This window comes from Rhinatrema bivittatum, chromosome 5 (assembly GCF_901001135.1).
Source record: "Rhinatrema bivittatum chromosome 5, aRhiBiv1.1, whole genome shotgun sequence".
Classification (NCBI taxonomy): domain Eukaryota; kingdom Metazoa; phylum Chordata; class Amphibia; order Gymnophiona; family Rhinatrematidae; genus Rhinatrema; species Rhinatrema bivittatum.
Window position 1 is genome coordinate 5,188,933 of NC_042619.1, and position 20,490 is coordinate 5,209,422.

At 45.6% G+C, this 20,490-nt stretch overlaps 1 protein-coding gene across 2 annotated transcripts in view; it reads left to right on the plus strand.

Moving 5' to 3' along the window:
* Nucleotides 1-20,490, plus strand: part of FAM160A2 (family with sequence similarity 160 member A2) — a 211,879-nt gene that overhangs the window by 115,985 nt on the left and 75,404 nt on the right. For both annotated transcript variants that reach the window (XM_029601916.1, XM_029601917.1), the window contains exon 5: nucleotides 9,907-10,065. In XM_029601916.1, coding sequence (XP_029457776.1) covers nucleotides 9,907-10,065 — 159 coding nt within the window. The remainder of the gene's footprint in view (nucleotides 1-9,906; nucleotides 10,066-20,490) is intronic.

Sequence of the window (20,490 nt, forward strand, 5' to 3'; positions counted from 1 at the left end):
GACTCGCTGGTTCCACAGCCGCTGCTTCTCTCAGAGCTCAGTGCAGTCACCTCAGACAGAAACCTCCCCAGCACTGCACAGGCACTTCCTCCTGGCTTCCCCCTTCCTTCCTTCCTGTGCCTGTAGCTTGTGCAACCCTCCCACCCCTCTAATGCATTCCCATTAACTGCAGGCTACACAGGCTGCTGCTTTTATGCTTCCCCAGGCTCGGCTCTGCCTACTGACACCAGAGAAGGGGGGATCAGAAGTGATCCATACTGTTCCCTGGGCTTATAAAAAGAGAAAGTTAAGCTCTGGCCGAGACTGGGGAGAGCCACTAACCCAGAGCAGTGCAGCTCCAGATGCAATCCTGCTTTCTCTGTGGTGCAGTGCAGCCAGGGCTGGTGCAAGGGCATTAGGTATCATAGGCGAACCTTTCTGCCTTGCACACACTCCTGACCCCAACCTTCCCATAAATAATTTAGAATTGTGCATTTATAGTAACAGATGTTACATGAAAAATAATATTCAGTGTTCTAAAGTAAAAATATCACTTATAATATGTGCATTATTTACATGCACTGCTGTGGTACCAACCAGAAGACTCTGCAAAAAAAAACAAACAAACACCTGCAGCCATATGTAATTGGGACCACTGTAAAGCAGGTCAGCCCTCAGAAAGCTTTAAATAAACTGAATTACAATATAGTAAACTTCCCATACAAAAACAGCACTAACTGTCAGTATTCATACAGTAACAACTCTGCCTATGAAAAGACAGCATTGCAAATATTACACCAGGCCCTAAAACACCAGTACACCTGATATTAGGAAAACAGAACAAGCCAGGCTGCTATAGATCCCTACACAGAAAATACAGGCCAGCAAAATAGCTCACCTCGGTCACACATGTAGAACACACAGAACCTCACTAAATGCAGAATAAAGAGACAAAGTATAACTAGAAACATGCAGACAAAAATTGAATTGGAAACCATAACAAGTCAGACTCCATATGCAGCGCAACAATGGAAAAACAGAAACATCACCATTCCTTATTAAACATCAAACAATAAAATCAAGATATATAAATCATCAATCATTCTAGTAAAACTATACTTATAAAAAGAATACATATTTCAAAGTAGCTGATGAATAGAACATCTAATGATTAAAAACATATAGCATTGGTTTTTTTTAATTTTCCAAACATTAATAAAATATTTCGAAACAGCAAAAACATCAAATATCACCCAATAATTAAAACTAAAGCTAAAAAAAAATCCCCTGCTGTTCATGCCTGGGAACTTTAGACTCATGGATTAGTCAGGGATAGGTGTGCACAGGCTTTCTCCTCTCTCTCATATATACACACTCTCTAACATACATGTTCATTCTTATACAAACTCCCTTGTATTCTCTCACACACATGCGGACTCTGTCAGAAGCTCTGGCTCACACACATGTTCACAGACTCGGTCTTGCTCACTGGTTTAAATAGTCTTCTTGCTCACATATATGCTCATTCACTCACTCATTCTCTCTCACTCACATGCTCACTGGCTCACTCACACTCTCTCACACACACATGCTCTGGAAACCACAAGCCTGACTGCTGTATTATGGAAAAACAGAAACAGCATCATTCCTCATAAAACATTAAGCAATAAAGTCAAGAAATATAATATTAAATCATACTAATGAAAAGAGTTAATGTCAAGCAGGCAATAGACAGTGAACATCCAGTAATTAAAATGACTCACTTTTTAAATATTTCCCAAACACCAAATATTTCAAAAAGCAGACACATGAAATTTAAAATAATAGGATTAAAAATCTCCAGCATTCCAAACCTGGGATCTTGTGATTTCCAGTCATCCAAAGATTGTTGTGGTTTGAGGAAGGGAGCCTCACAATTTTTATCCGCTCCATTTCCCCCCTCCCACACACACACACATGCTGTCACACACACACAGGCTCTCTCTCACTCACATATATGTTGTCACATACATATGCTCTCTGTTGTTCTCACACACCCACGCAGTCTCTCTCGTTTTCACATACACTAAGACTTTCATAGACACATGCAGGCTCTCTCATACTTATGCTGGCTCTCTTGCTCACTTATCCACTCACAGGATCTCACACACACATGCAGGCTCTGATATACATGCAGGCGCTCTCTCACACACCCACGCAGTCTCTCTCGTTTTCACATACACTAAGACTCTCACAGACACGTGCAGGCTCTCTCATACTTACGCAGGCTCTCTCGCTCACTTATACACACACAGGATCTCACACACACATGCAGGCTCTGATACACATACATGCAGGCGCTCTCTCACACATACACACACACAAGTATACACTCCTATAGCTTTCAGGCCTCCGCCTTTCTTCTGGGCCTTGTCTTTGCTGCTGTTGGATGGCAGCGTTGCTGTTCACTGCTGGAAGGGAGGTGTAAGGAGCCAACTGCTACTGCGCAGCCTTGGAGGCCTACCTTCCAGTCGTGGCAGGATGGGCTCTGCTGCGGCCTTGCAGGCCTCTTTCCTGGCCCTGCATGGCTGTCTTCCAGCTGCAGCAGGATGGGCTCTGCCGCGGCCATGCAGGTTTCTCTTTGGGCCGTAGCAGCCCCTCTTCTCTTTGGCCAGGAAGTTTAAAAAACAAAATCATGTGATGGGAGCGACTGGCCTACTGGGGGAAGCCCGATCCCCTGATAGATCAATCCGCCCCTGAGTCTGGGGGTGTCCCATTGTAGGGATATATTAATGTACTTTTGTGTTGTTCTCACATGTGTTTTTTCTCATGTTTATGGCTGACAAATTTAAATAGAAAGTTTAAAAAAAAAAAAAAAAACGGAATCCAAATGAAGAAAATAGGAAAAAGCATAAACACTGGCAAGTTTTAGATGCAAAGCATTGATAAGGCAGGCAAAACAGGAATTTGAAAAGAAGCTTGCTGTAGAGGTGAAAATTCCTAATAAAAACTTCTCCAAATGCGTCTGAAGCAGGACTCCTGTAAAGAAGTCACTTTGACCTTTCAGATGATCATAGGGCAAAAGAGGCACTTATGGAAGATAAGGCCATAGTGGAAAGGCTGGCTTAACTCTTTGCTTCAGTGTTTACAGAGGAGGATGTTGGGGAGAATCCTGTTACCACAGAGAGATGGGGAAAGGTTTTCAGAATAAACACACGATGGAAATCATATAAGTCATATTAAAGTCATTCTCTCTCTTCACTTGTACTTTTGTATATTATCCAGTTAGCCCTTTTTCCTCGTTCATTGTAATTTCCTTTCTCAGTTACTTGTAAACCGACATGATGTGTCCTACGAATGCCGGTATAAAAAAAAAGTGTTAAATAAATAAAATAAATTGCTGGTCCCGCCCTTTGGAACTCCCTGCCGCCCAACCTACGTCTTGAACCATGCACGATTAAATTTAAAAAGTATCTAAAATCCTGGTTATTTACACGAGCTTATCCAGAATAGATCTAAAAGAGCATATCAAGAATAGTTTTCCCCATCCATCAGCCCAAAAGCCCCTTATAATGTGATTATTACGTGCCTTATGTTAAGGATTTCTAGTTTTGTTTTTTAATCTGTTTTTCCATACTGCTTCTTCTTGTTACCCCCCTCCCAGTTGTCAACTCCCTGTTAATATGTATTTTCCAAGCTTAAAAGTTCGAATGTAAACCGGTATGATGTCCCCCACTAATACCGGTATATAAAAGTCATTAAATAAATAAATAAATAAAATAAAGAGTGTCAGCAAGCCAGACGTAGTATATACACATAGACTCCCGATCTTGTCAATGATTTACCCATCTTATATATATTTTTAGCTGCAAGTAAAAAGATAGATTGTATTTATACAGCTCTCTGAGACTGATACTTGGTCTGGCACTGAGCATCAGCAGATAAGTTTGGAAGTTTCCTCGTTAAAGTTTTTTTGCCCCCTGAAGCAATCCCAAGGCAAAATATTAGCTAATGTTGGGATATTGGGTCATTGTTGACTGGGATTGCTAAAGTTCATGTACGCTACAGATTCTGATATAGATTTATGGACATTTTTTTTACTTGCAGCTAAAAAAATATATATGAGTTGGGCAAATGATTGAGATGACTGGCAGTGTTATGTATACAAACTACATCTGGCTTGCTAACACCCCTTAATGTGACTTTCATGATTTACATGATGTGTTTAATTTGAAAATGTTTCCCTATCTCTCTGTGGTGATTGGACGTAGTCTTTTGAGATAGGGCGTTTGCTTTTTCTTTTTGTTTTGTTTTTTTTTGGGGGGGGGGGGGTGATCTTCTATCAGAAATGGTGTAGACCACATCCCATTCTGGTCCTGTTAATGGGGACACACAGGGAGGACCATGGACCATGCAAGGCCCCATGATGTCCCAGAGTTCCTGCATAGGAGGGAAAAGTTCACTCTTTTCAAGAACCTTGGGGTTTTGTATTCATGGGAGCTCTTCCTGCACACCAGTCACGCACTCTTTAAAAAAAAAAGAAAAAGACCACGTCCATACCAACTCTATTGTTCAAAATAAAAATCTTTATTAACTAATGGCAGGGAAAACACAAAGCCTAAAAAAAACATTTCTGAATAGTTCTCACACTGTAATTCAATACAAAAGGAGTCACCAAAAATAAACACAATCTCTCTTCACCCTGAGACAGGTCAGCTCTTTGGGACTGGTACCCCTTCCAACCTGGGCCATCCCAGTATCTGTTTGGTAGCTGTCATCTTTTCCTCCAAGGGCCTTCTCTCTCTTTCTCTGGTGTCTCATGCTGATTGTAGATGAATCAGTCAGATTCTGGTGAGCTTTCCCAGGCAGACTGCCCCTCCTCTGGCACCTCTCAATACACTCTCCAGGGAAATCCTCTTTTCCTTAGGGCTCCCAACTTCACCCTAGTAGATTTTCCAAGGCAGACTACCCTTCCTCTGGCATTTCAGCAACCCTTCATCAACTTCAGGACTTCTAGGAACGCCTTTCCTCAAATCCTTCTCCTCCACTCCAATGGGTCTCCAGTGCTTAGAATCCTCTGCTCAGTCCTCTGGCCATTCCTCAGCCCTGAACTAAAGCTCATTCTTGACTCCCTTGTGTCACACTACGATAACATACTTTCAGTACACTGTCATCACACACGGGGGCAGGATCTGGATGGAGTCCTCTGAATTACACTGCTGACAGGATGATCTGTTGAGGCCACAATTGCCATTCCACGAAAGGGCATCCACCTCTACAGGGGATAGAATTTGACATTCTGTTACTCCAGTGATGATTCAGAGGAACTGAAACAAATCATGGTGAACCTGAAAGATGTGATAGAGCAAATTTATAATTAAGGAGCAGCAAATTACCTGGACCAGATGGTACACAACTTAGAGTTCTGAAAGAATTAAAAAATGAAAGTGCAGACCTGTTATTAATAACTTGTAACCTATTCTTATAAACATCTATTCAACCTGAAGATTGGAGAGTTGCCACAGTAATGCCAATCTCTTAAAAGGGCTCTTGGAAAGTATAGACCAGTAAACCTGACATAAGTGCCAAGAAAAATCATAGAAACTATTCTAAAGAAGAAAATGGCAGAACATATGGATAGACCTGGTTTAATGGGGCTTAGCCAGCATGGATATTCCCAAGGGAAGTCTTGCCTCACAAATCTACTACACTTACATAAGAACATAAGAACTTGCCATGCTGGGTCAGACCAAGGGTCCATCAAGCCCAGCATCCTGTTTCCAACAGTGGCCAATCCAGGCCATAAGAACCTGGCAAGTACCCAAAAACTAAGTCTATTCCATGTTACCATTGCTAGTAATAGCAGTGGCTATTTTCTAAGTCAGCTTAATAAATAGCAGGTAATGGACTTCTCCAAGAACTTATTCAATTATTATTTAAACACAGCTATACTAACTGCACTAACCACATCCTCTGGCAACAAATTCCAGAGCTTTATTGTGCATTGAGTGAAGAAGAACTTTCTCCGATTAGTTTTAAATGTGCCCCATGCTAACTTCATGGAGTACCCCCTAGTCTTTCTATTATCTGAAAGAGTGAATAACCGATTCACATCTACCCGTTCTAGACCTCTCATGATTTTAAACACCTCTGTCATATCCCCCCTCAGCCGTCTCTTCTCCAAGCTGAAAAGTCCTAACCTCTTTAGTCTTTCCTCATAGGGGAGCTGTTCCATTCCCCTTATCATTTTGGTAGCCCTTCTCGGTACCTTCTCCATTGCAATTATATCTTTTTTGAGATGCGGTGACCAGAATTGTACACAGTATTCAAGGTGCGGTCTCACCATGGAGCGATACAGAGGCATTATGACATTTTCCGTTTTATTCACCATTCCCTTCCTAATAATTCCCAACATTCTGTTTGCTTTTTTGACTGTCGCAGCACACTGCACCGATTTCAATGTGTTATCCACTCTTTCTTGGGTTGTAGCACCTAATATGGAACCTAACATTGTGTAACTATAGCATAGGTTATTTTTCCCTATATGCATCACCTTGCACTTATCCACATTAAATTTCATCTGACATTTTGATGCCCAATTTTCCAGTCTCACAAGGTCTTCCTGCAATTTATCACAATCTGCTTGTGATTTAACTACTCTGAACAATTTTGTATCATCTGCAAATTTGATTATCTCACTCGTCGTATTTCTTTCCAGATCATTTATAAATATATTGAAAAGTAAGGGTCCCAGTCCAGATCCCTGAGGCACTCCACTGTCCACTCCCTTCCACTGAGAAAATTGCCCATTTAATCCTACTCTCTGTTTCCTGTCTTTTAGCCAGTTTGTAATCCACGAAAGGACATTGCCTCCTATCCCATGACTTTTTAGTTTTCCTAGAAGCTTCTTATGAGGGACTTTGTCAAACGCCTTCTGAAAATCCAAATACATTACATCTACAGGTTCACCTTTATCCACATGTTTTATTAACTCCTTCAAAAAAGTGAAGCAGATTTGTGAGGCAAGACTTGCCCTGGGTAAAGCCATGCTGACTTTGTTCCATTAAACCATGTCTTTCTATATGTTCTGGGTTTTTGATGTTTAGAACACTTTCCACTATTTTTCCTGGCACTGAAGTCAGGCTAACCGGTCTGTAGTTTCCTGGATCGCTCCTGGAGCCCTGTGTTTTTTTGAAGGGATGAATAAACATGTGGACAATGATGAGCCAGTGGATGTAGTATATTTGGATTTTGTTGAAGCATTTTGAGAAGGCATTTGTCAAAGTCCTTCATGAGAAACTCCTGAGAAAATTAAAATGTCATGGAATAGGCAAACTCTTTAAAAGACAGGAAACAGAGAGTAGGAACAAATGGTTGGTTTTGTCAAAGGAGGAAGGCCCCAGCAGTCTGTACTGGGACCGGTGCTTTATAATAAATGATACAGAAAGGGAGCATGTGAGGTGGTCAAGATTGGTAGATGAGACAAAATTATTCCAAGTTGTTAAATCACAAGCAGATTTATTTATTTGCCAACGTTTGATATTCTGCATTTTGCCAAGTTTGGTCTCAAAGAGGATTACAAATATTAAGACTTAGACAGCTATAATATGGTTAATGTAGATAACACTGAGTGCCATAGTATGGCATAAGGACCAAATCTGGAAAAATGTTAAGATGCCTAATGCACCAGCTGGGGAATGGCCTGGTTAAATAGCCATGCCTTGGCTTTGTTTCCAAAAAGCAAGGTAGATTGGTTCCTGGCAGATCTAGGGAGCATAGAAGCTGTAGGCTCTTAGTCTTGTGCATGAAATTGCAGGAGGACCTTACAAGACTGGGAGATAGGGCATCCAAAAGGCAGATGAAATTTAATGTGGACAAGTGCAAAGTAATGCAGATAGAGAAAAATAATCCAAACTATAGTTACACAATATTAGGTTCACTAGTGGGAGCTACCACCCAGGAAAAAGATCTGGGCATCATAGTGGATAACACATTGAATTCGTCGGTTCAGTGTGCTGCGGGGATCAAAAAAGCAAACAGAAAGTTAGGAATTATTAGGAAGGGAATGGTGAATAAAACGGAAAATGTCATAATGCCTCTGTATCGCTCCATGGTGAGACCACACCTTGAATACTGTGCACAATTCTGGTTGCTGCATCTCAAAAAAGATATAATTGCGATGGAGAAGGTACAGAGAAGGGCTACCAAAATGATAAGGGGATGGAAAAGCTCCCCTATGAGGAAAGACTAAAGAGGTTAGGACTTTTCAGCTTGGAGAAGAGACGACTGAGGGGGGGATATGATAGAGGTCTTTAAGATCATGAGAGGTCTAGAACGGGTAGATGTGAATCGGTTATTTACTCTTTCGGATAATAGAAGGACTAGGGGGCACTCTTTGATGTTACTAAGTAGCACATTTAAAACAAATCAGAAAAAATCTTAATGCACATTTAAGCTCAGGACATAGAAAGCCAAGAGCTTCTTTGTAAGCACCAGGGCCTTTTTCACTTTTATCTTCAGATTGATGCCTTTTGTTTGGATAAAGTTGTTGCTTCCCAAGTGGATGGCAGTACTCAGCTACACCTTCCTCCCAGCCTGATGTGAAAGCTCCCCTGCCCACTACCCCTATGCCTGTGAGATGGTCCACTCAGGCTCTTTCCATAATTTTGACTGCTTGCTTTTTTTGATCAAGTCTGTATAAAAACTCAATTTTATTAAAACAACCTGCAACACCAGAGACTCAAAGAGGCTGATTTTAAAAAAGTATGCCGGATTTTAATAGATACGTGCGTAGCCATTTAAATCCGGGGTCGGCGCGCGCAGGCTGCGCAAAATCGGCAGCCTGCGCGCGCCGAGCTGCGCAGCCTGGCTCCGTTCCCTCCGAGGCCGCTCCGAAATTGAAGCGGCCTCGGAGGGAACTTCTTTTTTTGTCGTCCCTCCCCACCTTTCCCTCCCTTCCCCTACCTAACCCACCCCCACCTTTATTCCATGTTACGCCTGCCCGATCAGGCTGCCGGCGGCCGTGTTCCGGTCTGGGGGGCTGGTTCGGAGGCCGTGCCCACCCCCCGGAATGCCCCCGGGCTGGAACCACGCCTGCGGCCACGCCCCCGGACCCGCCCCAAATGCCGCGTCGCCTCCGACACGCCCACGACACGCCCCCCAAGCAAAGCCCCGGGACTTACGCGCGTCCTGGGGCTTTGTGCGCGCCGGCGTGCAGGGCATTTAAAATCTACCCCAAATCTTGTTGCATATGTGTAGCATGTTTTGTCTGCCACTTTATGGAGGAAAGGTGGATATAAATGTTTATAATAGATATAGACTACTGCCCAGTTAGGGAGTTGGGAAAAAATTGTTCATAATGGGAGCCAGTCAGTGGCTTCACCCAAATAAATGCAAATTAACCCAGGCTACAGTTTAAAGAAATAATAGGTCTGTAATAGGTCATTGCAAACAGAGCAAAGAAAAATATTCAGAGAAGTCGCAGAACAGAATAATCTTAGGTCATGAAATAGAATTTGAGCTGTGTGCATGGCAGGAAATGTCGGTGGTTTTGCTGGAGTGCTTCCTGCATGCATACAGAGAGAGTTCCTGGGCCTCTCACAGGCTGCCGTTGTAGGATCACTACATAGGGACCACACTCGTTTGTAAGACCCACCACGTGATTAATAGAAAACGGGAGTGATTGCTCTCTCTGGGTCATGCCCTGACCTTAGCTCTTGGGGTGGAGGTCACCCCAGTCCTGCAGTGCTGTTTGCACACGCTGTGCTTGATTCTCGTCATGATGGGGAGGTGTAGCAGTGCATGTTAAATGTCACCTGCTGTAATGTTTTCTGGCAATAGATGTTCTTCTTCCGCAGATAATCCTTCAGCACTTCCCCAGGCTGAAACCGCTTTATTATCTCTGGCACAAAAAGCTGAGCCCTTTCCTTTCTGTCTGTCTGTCTTCAGGTGCTCGCTACGGGGCTGAGTGCACTGTACTCCTCGTTACCACGGAAGATCGAGGTGCGAGGGGATGACTGGCATTTCCTGCGGCGGGAGGACTGGATCGGGGTGTCCTCCCTCGTCCTCTTCATGAATTCCCTGGAGTTCTGCAATGCTGTCACCCAGGTACGCGGGCATTTCGGGCCTGACTCGCCAAGGCTTTTCTCCCATTCTGTGGCATTATAAAAGCGCACACACACACATGCATCAGATTCTGCCAGCACCTTGGACTAAGCAGGTGCAATCGGCTTCACGTTGCTGGTTTTGTCTGTGGAGGCCCAGGGTTTCTGTCACCTGGACCTCTTCCTTATCTGTTTAGTTATTTTTTTTTTCATTTTATATCTTGTCCTACTAGTCACAATAGCACAGAAAACACCCAAAATGGGTCTTTTAGGCTGGACCACAGGCTCAGCTGAAAATGAAACGAGTTCTGTGCTGAGCAGAAAAACTCCTTTCCTCTCCCGCAGCACGAGAGAGGACGACAGAAATTGTAGAGCTTCCCTGTGGGCAGATTACTTATTTTGGTGAAGCTATTAAGTTCTGATAAACACCACTTTCTGTAAAGTGCAGGTTTTGCCTTTGCTACACGTGCAGTTTCCCAGGTACTGGATCCTCTGCCATCTTATTTATTTATTTACTTCCTTCCCCCGGACCTTGCTGCAGTCACATGACAGGGGCGAGGTCAGGCCGGCACTTCAAAGCGTAATGATTAACATCCTCGTCATCTTCACTGGGTGACGCACATGGAAAAAAAGCCTCGAATGTGGTGAGTGTTGGGGCATAAACATTTTAAATGATCTCCCAGACTTACCAGTCTCTGGCAGTGTACATCCACTCCTTGTAAAAGATTAGTTCTAGCTTTTCCGGCACCCTCTGTAAAATCTAAAAAAGTGGCCTATTCTCAGGAAGCGTCTGTGGTTTTAATTCATCAAGGCTGAGGACTAATCTTTCAAGTATCTCACCAAATAAACTTTCTGTGCGAGACGTTTTGCAAAGATGCAATTTGGAGCAAGAACCGGTAGCCTAAAGCGCGAGTCATAGAAGACGCCTAGTTCCTAACCTGCTAGTGATTTCCAAGAACTCACAAATTCTTGGTCCGAATGATGAGCGGCTACGGATTCAAGCTGAGCCGTCTGATCAGCTTTCTGCTGAACAAGGTTCTTGCCACACACCTAGCGCAGGTGCCGTCCGTACAGATAGCTGAAGAGAAAACGTGAAGCGTAACTCTTTATGTGCAGCACCGCCTTCCACGGGAGGAATCTGACATCAGCCTGAAACAAATTACATTGCCTCGAAGGCTAGAGAGCTAACCTGGAAAATAACACTGTTCCTTTTTTAAAGGTTTGAGGGGCGGAGGCTGAACCCCACTGATGATACGTAATACCTTTGATAGGAGGGGGCACTATACCACCAGGAGTTTCCCCCTGAACCACAATGATTTTTTTTAACCTTTTGGGTGGAGGAGGGGCCCTATTTATTTGGAGACGACAAGGTTGGGGGGTGGAGGGGGGCTGTCACTGCCCCTTCGAGCCAGGGGTCAGCCCTGACCTCCACTCAACTGTTACTTTTTGCCGCAGCACTTTTTTCAGCGTTTGCAAGGCCCTTTAAATGTAATGCGGGACCCTTTGGCCCCACTTTAGGGTCCCAGGGCTCTTGCATTACATTTACCGATTCTCCAGGAGGTGGTGTTATTTTATCACAGCTGACCACTTTCTCAGTCAGCCACAATAACATATTAACAAAAAATTGCCTATTAATGACCTTCTTTGCATGCATTTGCATTACTCATGCATGCATATTTCATGCAAATTAAGCCATTGCATGGGAAGGGCCATGCAAATTATCACATATATCACGCAATATCACCATGTTAAAGCACTACCGTGGCTTAATGCATCACCCAGTTAGCAGTATAAGCAGCAGTTTTTCAGACTTATCTGGCTAAGTGGTGCAAATCTGTTCTGTGCATGTAGTTGTGCTCCTAATTTTAATCATTTATGCGAGAAGATTTAACTCGCATAATTTTCTTAGCAATGGTTGTAAAATGTGCGCAAGAAGGAAATTACCGGTTTTACCAAATAGTTCACCAGTTTGCCCAGTCTAATAGCTCACCAACACCCTCCTGACTTTTCAGCCTGATGTCCCTCCATGTCACCCAGACCCCTCACCAGTCATTTTGTCACTTTAAAATGTTTACCATCACTTAACAGCTGATACTAAGCGGCAGTAATATATGCAAATAAAAGCCTTAGGTGCATCAGTCTGGCAGGAAGGCCCTGCCTTGGAATGCCCCTTTTTTATGCATACTCTGTTAATCGTGCACGTGCATATACGCACATAGTTTGCCACTTTTAAAATCTGAGCTGTACATGATCGGTCCATATAGGAAAATTGGTTCTCACCTGCTAATTTTCATTCCTGTAGTACCACAGATCAGTCCAGACTCCTGGGTTTTGCCTCCCTTCCAGCGGATGGAGACAGAGAAAGTTTTACTGACACTGACGCTTAACCCAAGGTGCCACCTGCAGTCCCTCCTTATTGAACTGTACCCAAGCCAAATGACCAAACAAAGCAAAATGAGCAGTGGGAAGAGGAAACCTGGTAACGCCAAACTCGTCCATACAACTCTATATAGGACTAACAAAAAACTTATGCCATTCTTCTGAGTAATCACAGCAGATCAAGCGGACTCTCCAATTCCCCCTCTCCTATAGAGGGCGGGCACTCTGGACTGATCTGTGGTACTACAGGAACGAAAATTAGCAGGTAAGAACCAATTTTCTTTTCCCTGTACGTACCCGGATCAGTGCAGACTGTGGGATGTACCAAAGCTTCCCTAGACAGGGTGGGACTGTGAGAGTCTCGCTTGAAGTATACTTTCACCAAAACCCATGGCCTCAGGGGCCTGGACATCTAAGTGGTAATGCCTGGCGAAAGGGTGCAATGATTTCCAAGTAACTGCTCTACTGATCTCCTGTAGCGAAACATATTGACACTCGGACCAAAAGGTCGCCTGAGAACTAGTAGAATGCACCCTTACCCCCACTGGAACAGGGCGACCTTGACAGATATACGCAGAGCTAATAGCCTCTTTCAACCACCATGCAATGGTGGCTTTTGATGCCTTATGACCCTTCTTGGCACCACTTCATAGCACAAAAAGATGATCCGACTGATTACGTTCGGTGTGTCTTTGAACTAGAAGTGAACCCTTGGGTTGTGGAGAGTGGAAACTCTGCCCACAGGGAGGAGCCCTGTGGGCCCTTATCACGACAACAGAGGAATAACTTTATTATACAGCCAATGGTGATCCGAGAAGTGGATCAATGGAGTCAGTCCAGATAGTCCGCAGCACGGAGTAGTCCGGTGAATTCCTTCTCTAGGTGTAGCTTGTGCTGGCAACTCCGGTAATGGTCCGCAGCACGGAGTAGGCCGGAAGCCAATGGCATACACATGACAGGAGGGATCCGGTAGTAGCCCGCAAGCGGGGTAACCCGAGAATCCATGCCACAAAGGTAGAAGAGCAGGTTCTGTACTCACACCGGTTCTGTAGATGTAGATGGAAGATCAGGCACCGAGGCGGTCCGGATAAGGAATAGCGAGGGCCATCCAGGGACGATGCAGGACTCACTGGAATGAGAGATAGAGAAATGGCTCTCTGAGGAGCAGATAGCCCTGAGTGCGGCAAGGCCCCCGAGGAGCGGGTACCTAGGACACCCAGAAAGTCGAAGTCCCAGCTTGGCGGAAATAGCAGGAAGGAATCCTTGCTAACTCATATAGCAAGAGATCAGCTGAGTTTAAGTATGGTAAGCGGATGACGCCATGATGTGGTTAAGAAGGGGGTAGGCGCACACGCCTTAGGTGAACCCGGATGTAAGATGGCTGCCGGGAGCTCCCATGCCGTCCCGGGCGTGCCATGAGGGTCGGAGGGTGGAAGCGGAGGCCGCCATTCTCCCCAGACTCGGAGCTGCATATAGAAAGGAAGTGAGCAGCAAAGGTCGCAGCTGCCTGCGACCGACGGGCAACAGTACTCCCCTTCTTAGGGCCCCTCCCAGAGGGTTTCGGCTTCCTAGGAAAGCAAGATAGAAGCAATGTAGCATCTCTTTGTCCAGTATGTTGGCAGCCGGTTCCCAGCTGTTTTCCTCTGATCCGTATCCTTCCCAAGAAATGAGGTACTCCCAGTGCTTTCCTCTTTTACGGACATCCAGTATGTCATCCACTTTGTACGCGATGTCATCCTCAGCATCAACGGGTTGTGGATCAGGAGTCTTCTGAGAGAATTCTGAAAGGATAAGTGGTTTCAGGAGTGAAACATGGAAAGCATTGTGTATTTTCATTGAGGGTGGCAACCTCAAGCTGTAAGTCAAGGGTCCCAAACATCGGAGGACGGTGAAGGGTACAATGAATCGTGGAGCGAATAGAACCGAAGGTAGCTTGAGCTGGATATATTTGGTCCTGAGCCATACCTTATCTCCTACTTTAAACTGGGGAGGAGCTTGATGATGAGCATCATAGAATCTTTTTGCCCATTGCCCAGCCTTCTGTAGAAGCTCCTTGGTCTGAGTCCAGAGTTGATGAATCTCATCAGCAGTACATCAGCTTGAGCGGCAAGCGATGTACCAGTCAATGGTATGGGAAGTGGTGGAAGCGGCTGACGGCCATACAATTTGAAATGGCGTGGATCCTGTGGCGGACGCAGGATGCAAATTCAAGGCGGTCTCAGCCCAGGGTAGATGTTCTGCCCAATCATTCTGCCTAGAGTTGACATAGGCGCGGATGAACTGCTTAAGGGTTCTATTCATTCTCCCCGTTTGTCCATTAGATTGGGGGTGATATGCAGAAGTCAAATCCAAAAAGATATTGAATTTTCGACATAGTGCCTTCCAGAACTTGGCGGTGAACTGAACACCCCTGTCTGATACGATGTGTTTCAGCTTCCCGTGTAAACGAAAAGTATGCTGCACAAATAGTTTGGCTAGTTCTCAGGCAGATGGCAGTCCCAGAAGAGCAACGAAGTGCGCCATTTTCGAGAACCGGTCCACGGTAACCCATTTCATATTGTTCCCACCAGAAGGAGGCAGATCGACCACGAAGTCGGTTGCTATGTTCGATCAAGGTTCATCAGGAATGGGCAAAAGTTGGAGCAGACCCCAAGGATGACCAGCCGGAGGCTTTTGCCTGGTGCAGGAGCTGCAGGATTCCACGTACGCTTGCACGTCTTTTCTCATAGATGGCTACCAATAAAATCGCCGTAGGGTAGCAAGGTACGGGCTTGTCTTGGGTGGCCTGCTAACTTAGTCATGAGCCCAATTCAGCAGCTTCTTCCTTAGAGACAGTGAAACCACCATTTTGCCTGTGGGAATTGAATGGGTAGCGGCCATCATTATCTTCTCAGGGTCAATGATGTGACGCGGTTCGTCTGGAACATTATCAGATGTAAAGGACCGGGAGAGAGCATCTGCGCGAACATTCTTCTCAGCTGGGCGATATTTGAGTAGAAAGTTGAACCTGTTAAAGAACAGGGACCATCTGGCTTGGCAATGATTAAATCTCTGAGCATGGCAAAGATATTCCAGGTTCTTGTGGTCAGTGAACACGGTTATCTGATGCTGGGCACCCTCTGACCAGGGACGCCACTCTTCAAACGCAAGCTTAATGGCAAGCAGTTCCTTATCGCCGATGCCGTAACTTCTCTCTGCTGGTGAGAAGCCCCTCGAGAAGAACGAGCAGGGATGTAGAACAAGAGTATCACTGTGCTGGCTAAATACGGCCCCGACGCCGACATCTGAGGCATCTATCTCGACAATGAATGGTTTGTGAGGATCAGGGTGGCGTAAGCAGGGTTTCTGGAGGAAAGTCTCTTTTAGCTCTTGGAATGCAGAGATGGCTTCTGGAGACCATTGTGAAGGGTTAGCCCCTTTTTTCGTCATAGCGGTGAGGGGAGTGGTCAAGGTTGAGTAGTCCTTGATAAAGGTGCGATAATAATTTGTAAAGCCAAGGAGGCAGCGTAGAGCCTTGATACCAGTGGGTTGAGGCCAATCTTGTATGCCCTGTGTCTTCTGGAGATCCATCTGAAAACCCTTACTGGGCATGATGTACCCAAGGAATGGAACAGACTCTTGATGAAAGGCACACTTCTTGAGCTTGGCGTACAAGCGGTTTTCCCGAAGCCACTGTAAGACAGTAATAACATCATTTTGGTGGGTTCGCACATCATAGGAAAAGGGGATGATGTCATCTAGGTAAACGACCACACACTGATACAGTAGGTCATGTAAAATGTCGTTCATCATATTTTGAAATACGACCGGGGCATTGCAGAGGCCAAAAGGCATTACCAAATATTCGAAGTGGCCATCGCGAGTATTAAAGGCCGTTTTCCACTCATCCCTATGTCGGATACGAATGAGATTGTAGCGCCTTTTAGATCCAATTTTGTGAAGATCTTCGCCCCCTGGAGCTGATCAAATAGCTCTGAAATTAACGGTAAGGGATACCTGTCTTTGATGGTGATCTCGTTCAGACCTCTGTAGTCAATGCAAGGGCGAAGGGATCCATCCTTCTTGCCTACAAAAAAGAATCCAGCTCCTGCTGGAGATTTGGAGGGTCGAATAAACCCTTTCTGCAGATTCTTTTGGAAATAAGCCAACATGGCCTCAGTTTCAGATAAGGAGAGTGGATAAACTCTTCCTCTGGGTGGCTCGGAGTTGGGCTTTAAATTGTTGGCACAGTCGAAGGATCTATGCGATGGAAGTACATCTGCAGCTTGTTTTGAGAATACGGCTTGAAAGGAAGCGTATTGTGGTGGTAGACCAGAAGGAGCGAGAGTGGTAGCTATACATGGCAATGGAGTTATTTTTTTTTAGACATCTGTTATGGCAGTCAGGGCCCCATTGCGATAGTTCCATAGATGACCAATTAAATTGTGGAGAATGATCTTGTAACCAGGGTATGCCAAGCACAATGGGGTGTATGGCCTTTTCAAGAACCAGGAACGTGATGGTCTCTGTATGCAAGGATCCCAAGCGAAGGCAAATGGGCTGTGTTGTGATCGTAACTTCTCTGGGCAAGGGATCGCCGTGGATGGACAAGAGGAGCAGCGGTGTAGGTACTGGCTCAGTAGGAAGTTGTAGGTGTTCTACCAATCTTTTGAGAATAAAATTCCCACCTGCACCCGAGTCAACCAAGGCTTGAGTGGCAAATTCAAGAGGCCCAGAGATGATGGAGAACAGGGAGTGTCAATGGAGGAGAAGGAGCAGTTAGACCTGTGAAGAGTCCTACAGCGGATCCTAGGTCTGCGTGTTTCCCGGACAGATAGGGCAGGTTTGAACTTTATGACCGGTCTTCCCCCAATACATGCACAGGCCCATCTTTTTATGAAAGCACCTCTTCAGGGCTAGTTCAACCTGGACCGAAGTGGGCGGTAAATTCCGTGAACGGGTGCCACTGGATACATGCTTCTTCAGAGGTTTTACTTCGGCCAAGCATTCACGGATACAGTGGTCAATTCACCCAGCAAGGTCCATCAGTGAGCTTAAGATATCAGGTAACTCCCGATCGGCAAGTTCATCTTTTATGCGGGAATTAAGTCCTCGTAGAAATATAGCTCCTAGGCAACCTGAATCCCATAAGAGTTCGGAAGACAAGGTCTTGAATTCAATCACGTAGTCCGGGAGTGGTTTAGTTCCCTGTTGTAAATCCAGGAGTGCTGAACCGGCAATGGACTGGCGAGCGGGGTCATCAAAAACTGACTTAAAGAGAGCCAGAAACCCAGGCAAGTCATTTAGGATTGGATCATTGCGCTCCCACAAGGGTGAAGCCCAGGCCAGGGCTTTCCCATCCAACAGGGACAAAATGTAGGTAACCTTGGTAGTAGCAGTAGGAAAGTAAGCTGGTTGTAAAGCGCATACAGCACTGATTTAGGAAACCCCTACACAACAGGGAGTCTCCTGTGAAATGCGTGGGGGCTGGAAGAGGAACTGTAGTTCACCCGGTAACCATTGGGGGTGATGCATTCTTGCTGGAAGTAGAAGAATCCTTCAGTCTGGAATTCAGCTAATTAAAGGCAGTACCAAAGTGTCAAGAGACCTCTGTTGCTCAGTGATCCGTTGGGCCAGGCCAGGAATGGCCTGCAAGGCTGAGAGCTGAGCCGGGTCCAAGGAGTTAGCAATCTGTTACGTTCGGTGTGACTTTGAACTGGAAGTGGACCCTTAGGTTGTGGAGAGTGGAAACTCTCCAAAATCCAACAAGCAAGGTCTCAGCAGTAAAGGACAACAGAGGAATAACTTTATTATACAGCCAACGGTGATCCGAGAAGCGGATCATTGGAGTCAGTCCAGATAGTAGTCCGCAGCGCGGAGTAGTCCGGTGAATACCTTTTCTAGGCGTAGCTTGTTCTGGCAACTCCGGTAGTGGTCCGTAGCACGGGGTAGGCCGGAAGCCGATGGCGTGCACAAGACAGGAGGGATCCGGTAGTGGCCCGCAAGCGGGGTAACCAGATAATCCATGCCACAAAGGTAGAAGCACTGTATTTGAAAAAACCTCTTAAAGTGAGAAAAAACCAAATCATAAACACACATATACTAATTTCTCACTGGATGTGGGACAGTTGCTGGATTATCACAGTAAATCTGTTTCCATATGTCCCACATCCAGTGACAAAGGTAGAAGAGCAGGTTCTGTATTCACACCGGTTCTGTAGACGTAGATGGAAAATCAGGCACCAAGGCGGTCCAGATAAGGAACAGTGAGGACCGCCCAGGAATGATGCAGGACTCACTGGAATGAGAAATAGAGAAATGGCTCTCCGAGGAGCGGATAGCCCTGAGTGCGGCAAGGCCCCCGAGGAGCGGGAACTTAGGACACCCAGAGAGACGAAGTCCCAGCATGGCGGAAATAGCAGGAAGGAATCCTTGCTAACTCGTATAGCAAGAGGTCAGCTGAGTTTAAGTATGGTAAGCGGATGACGTCATGCGGTGGGGACGCCCTAGAGGTTCCTGCCATGGAAACTCATGCATCTGAAATTCTCCAAATAGGGCTCTCTACATGATAAGGCCTGAAGTTCGGAGATTGGGAGAGCCAAACAAATTGCCACCAGGAAAACTACCTTCAAAGTGAGATCCTTCAAAGTAGCTCACTTCAGGGGTTCGAACAGAGGCACACACATGCTCTTAAGGGCTTCATTAAGGTTCCAGGACGGGCAAGGTTTCAGAACCAGAGGACGCAGATATTTAACCCCCCGAAGAAAGCACACAACATCCGGATGTTGTGCGCTTTCTTCACTACAATCACTACAATGTTTTACTTCTTGTTAAACTTGTTTATCTTTCCTTTAACTCTAATCCCAGTTAGAATAACCCCTGTTTTATTGTAACTTTCTCTTCCGTGCACTTGTTTATACTCCTGTAATGTATACTCTTATGTTTTAGTTATGTAGTTATAATGTATTGATCACCCCTTGTTTTATGTAAACCGACATGATACGTACTCCCGTGAATGCCGGTATAGAAAAACACAAATAAATAAAAATAAATAAATAAATGTGCCGCCAGAGATAATCCATGAACTTTGCCATGAAAGCAGTCTAAAGCCGCCACTTGAACCCTGAGGGAATTAAAGGACAGACCTTTAACCAATCCCTCCTACAGGAAGGCTAGAACATCAACCACCGAGGCTCATCGAGGCTCCATCTTCTACCCCGTACACCAGGACTCAAACACTTTCCTTACTCTCACATATGCCAGGGAAGTGGAAGTCTTTCTAGACTGCAAGAGGGTAGCAATGACTCCTTCAGAATAACCCTTATTCCTTAATTGCTCCCTCTCAAAAGCCAAGTCGCTAGACAATAGTGAGCTGCCTGATCCAAATAAAGGGGTCCCTGACACAGCAGATTGGGCAGATGCGCTAGCCGCAACGGACTGTCCACTGCTAGGTTGACTGAGTCTGCAAACCACGGACACCTCGGCCACTCTGAGGCAACGAGAATCACCTAGCCAACCAATGGCCAAGGTGGAAACACAGAAGGATCCCCGTCGGCCAAGGCAGAACTCAGGCATCACCTCCTTCTGCTCCTCTTTTTCTTCGCCAACTGAAGAATCGTGGGGCCTTGGCATTGTGAAAAATCACCATTAGATCCATGCACAGCGTACCCCACCTTTGATGGATGAGGCATACTGCTTCCTTAGACAGCTCCCACTCTCCAGGATCTAGCTAATATGGCTTGTACATTGTCCGTGCCCGCTATGTGGGAGGCTACTAGCCGCTCCGGGTAATGTTCCACCCAGCAAATTAACTCTCGGGCTTCCTGAGCCACTGCCAGGCTTTTGGTGCCCCCCTGTCGATTAATGTAAGCTACTGTTGTCACATTATCCGACAAGATCCTCACTGGCTCTCCCCTCACCAGGGGCAGAAATGCCTGAAGGGCTAAGTATACAGCTCTCGTCTCCCTCTGCCGCCCACCAACTTTGCACAGACTGGTTCCAGCACACCACTCCCCACTTGGAGAGACTGGCATCGGTGGTGATGATCGTCCAGGTTGGGATTTCCAAGTCC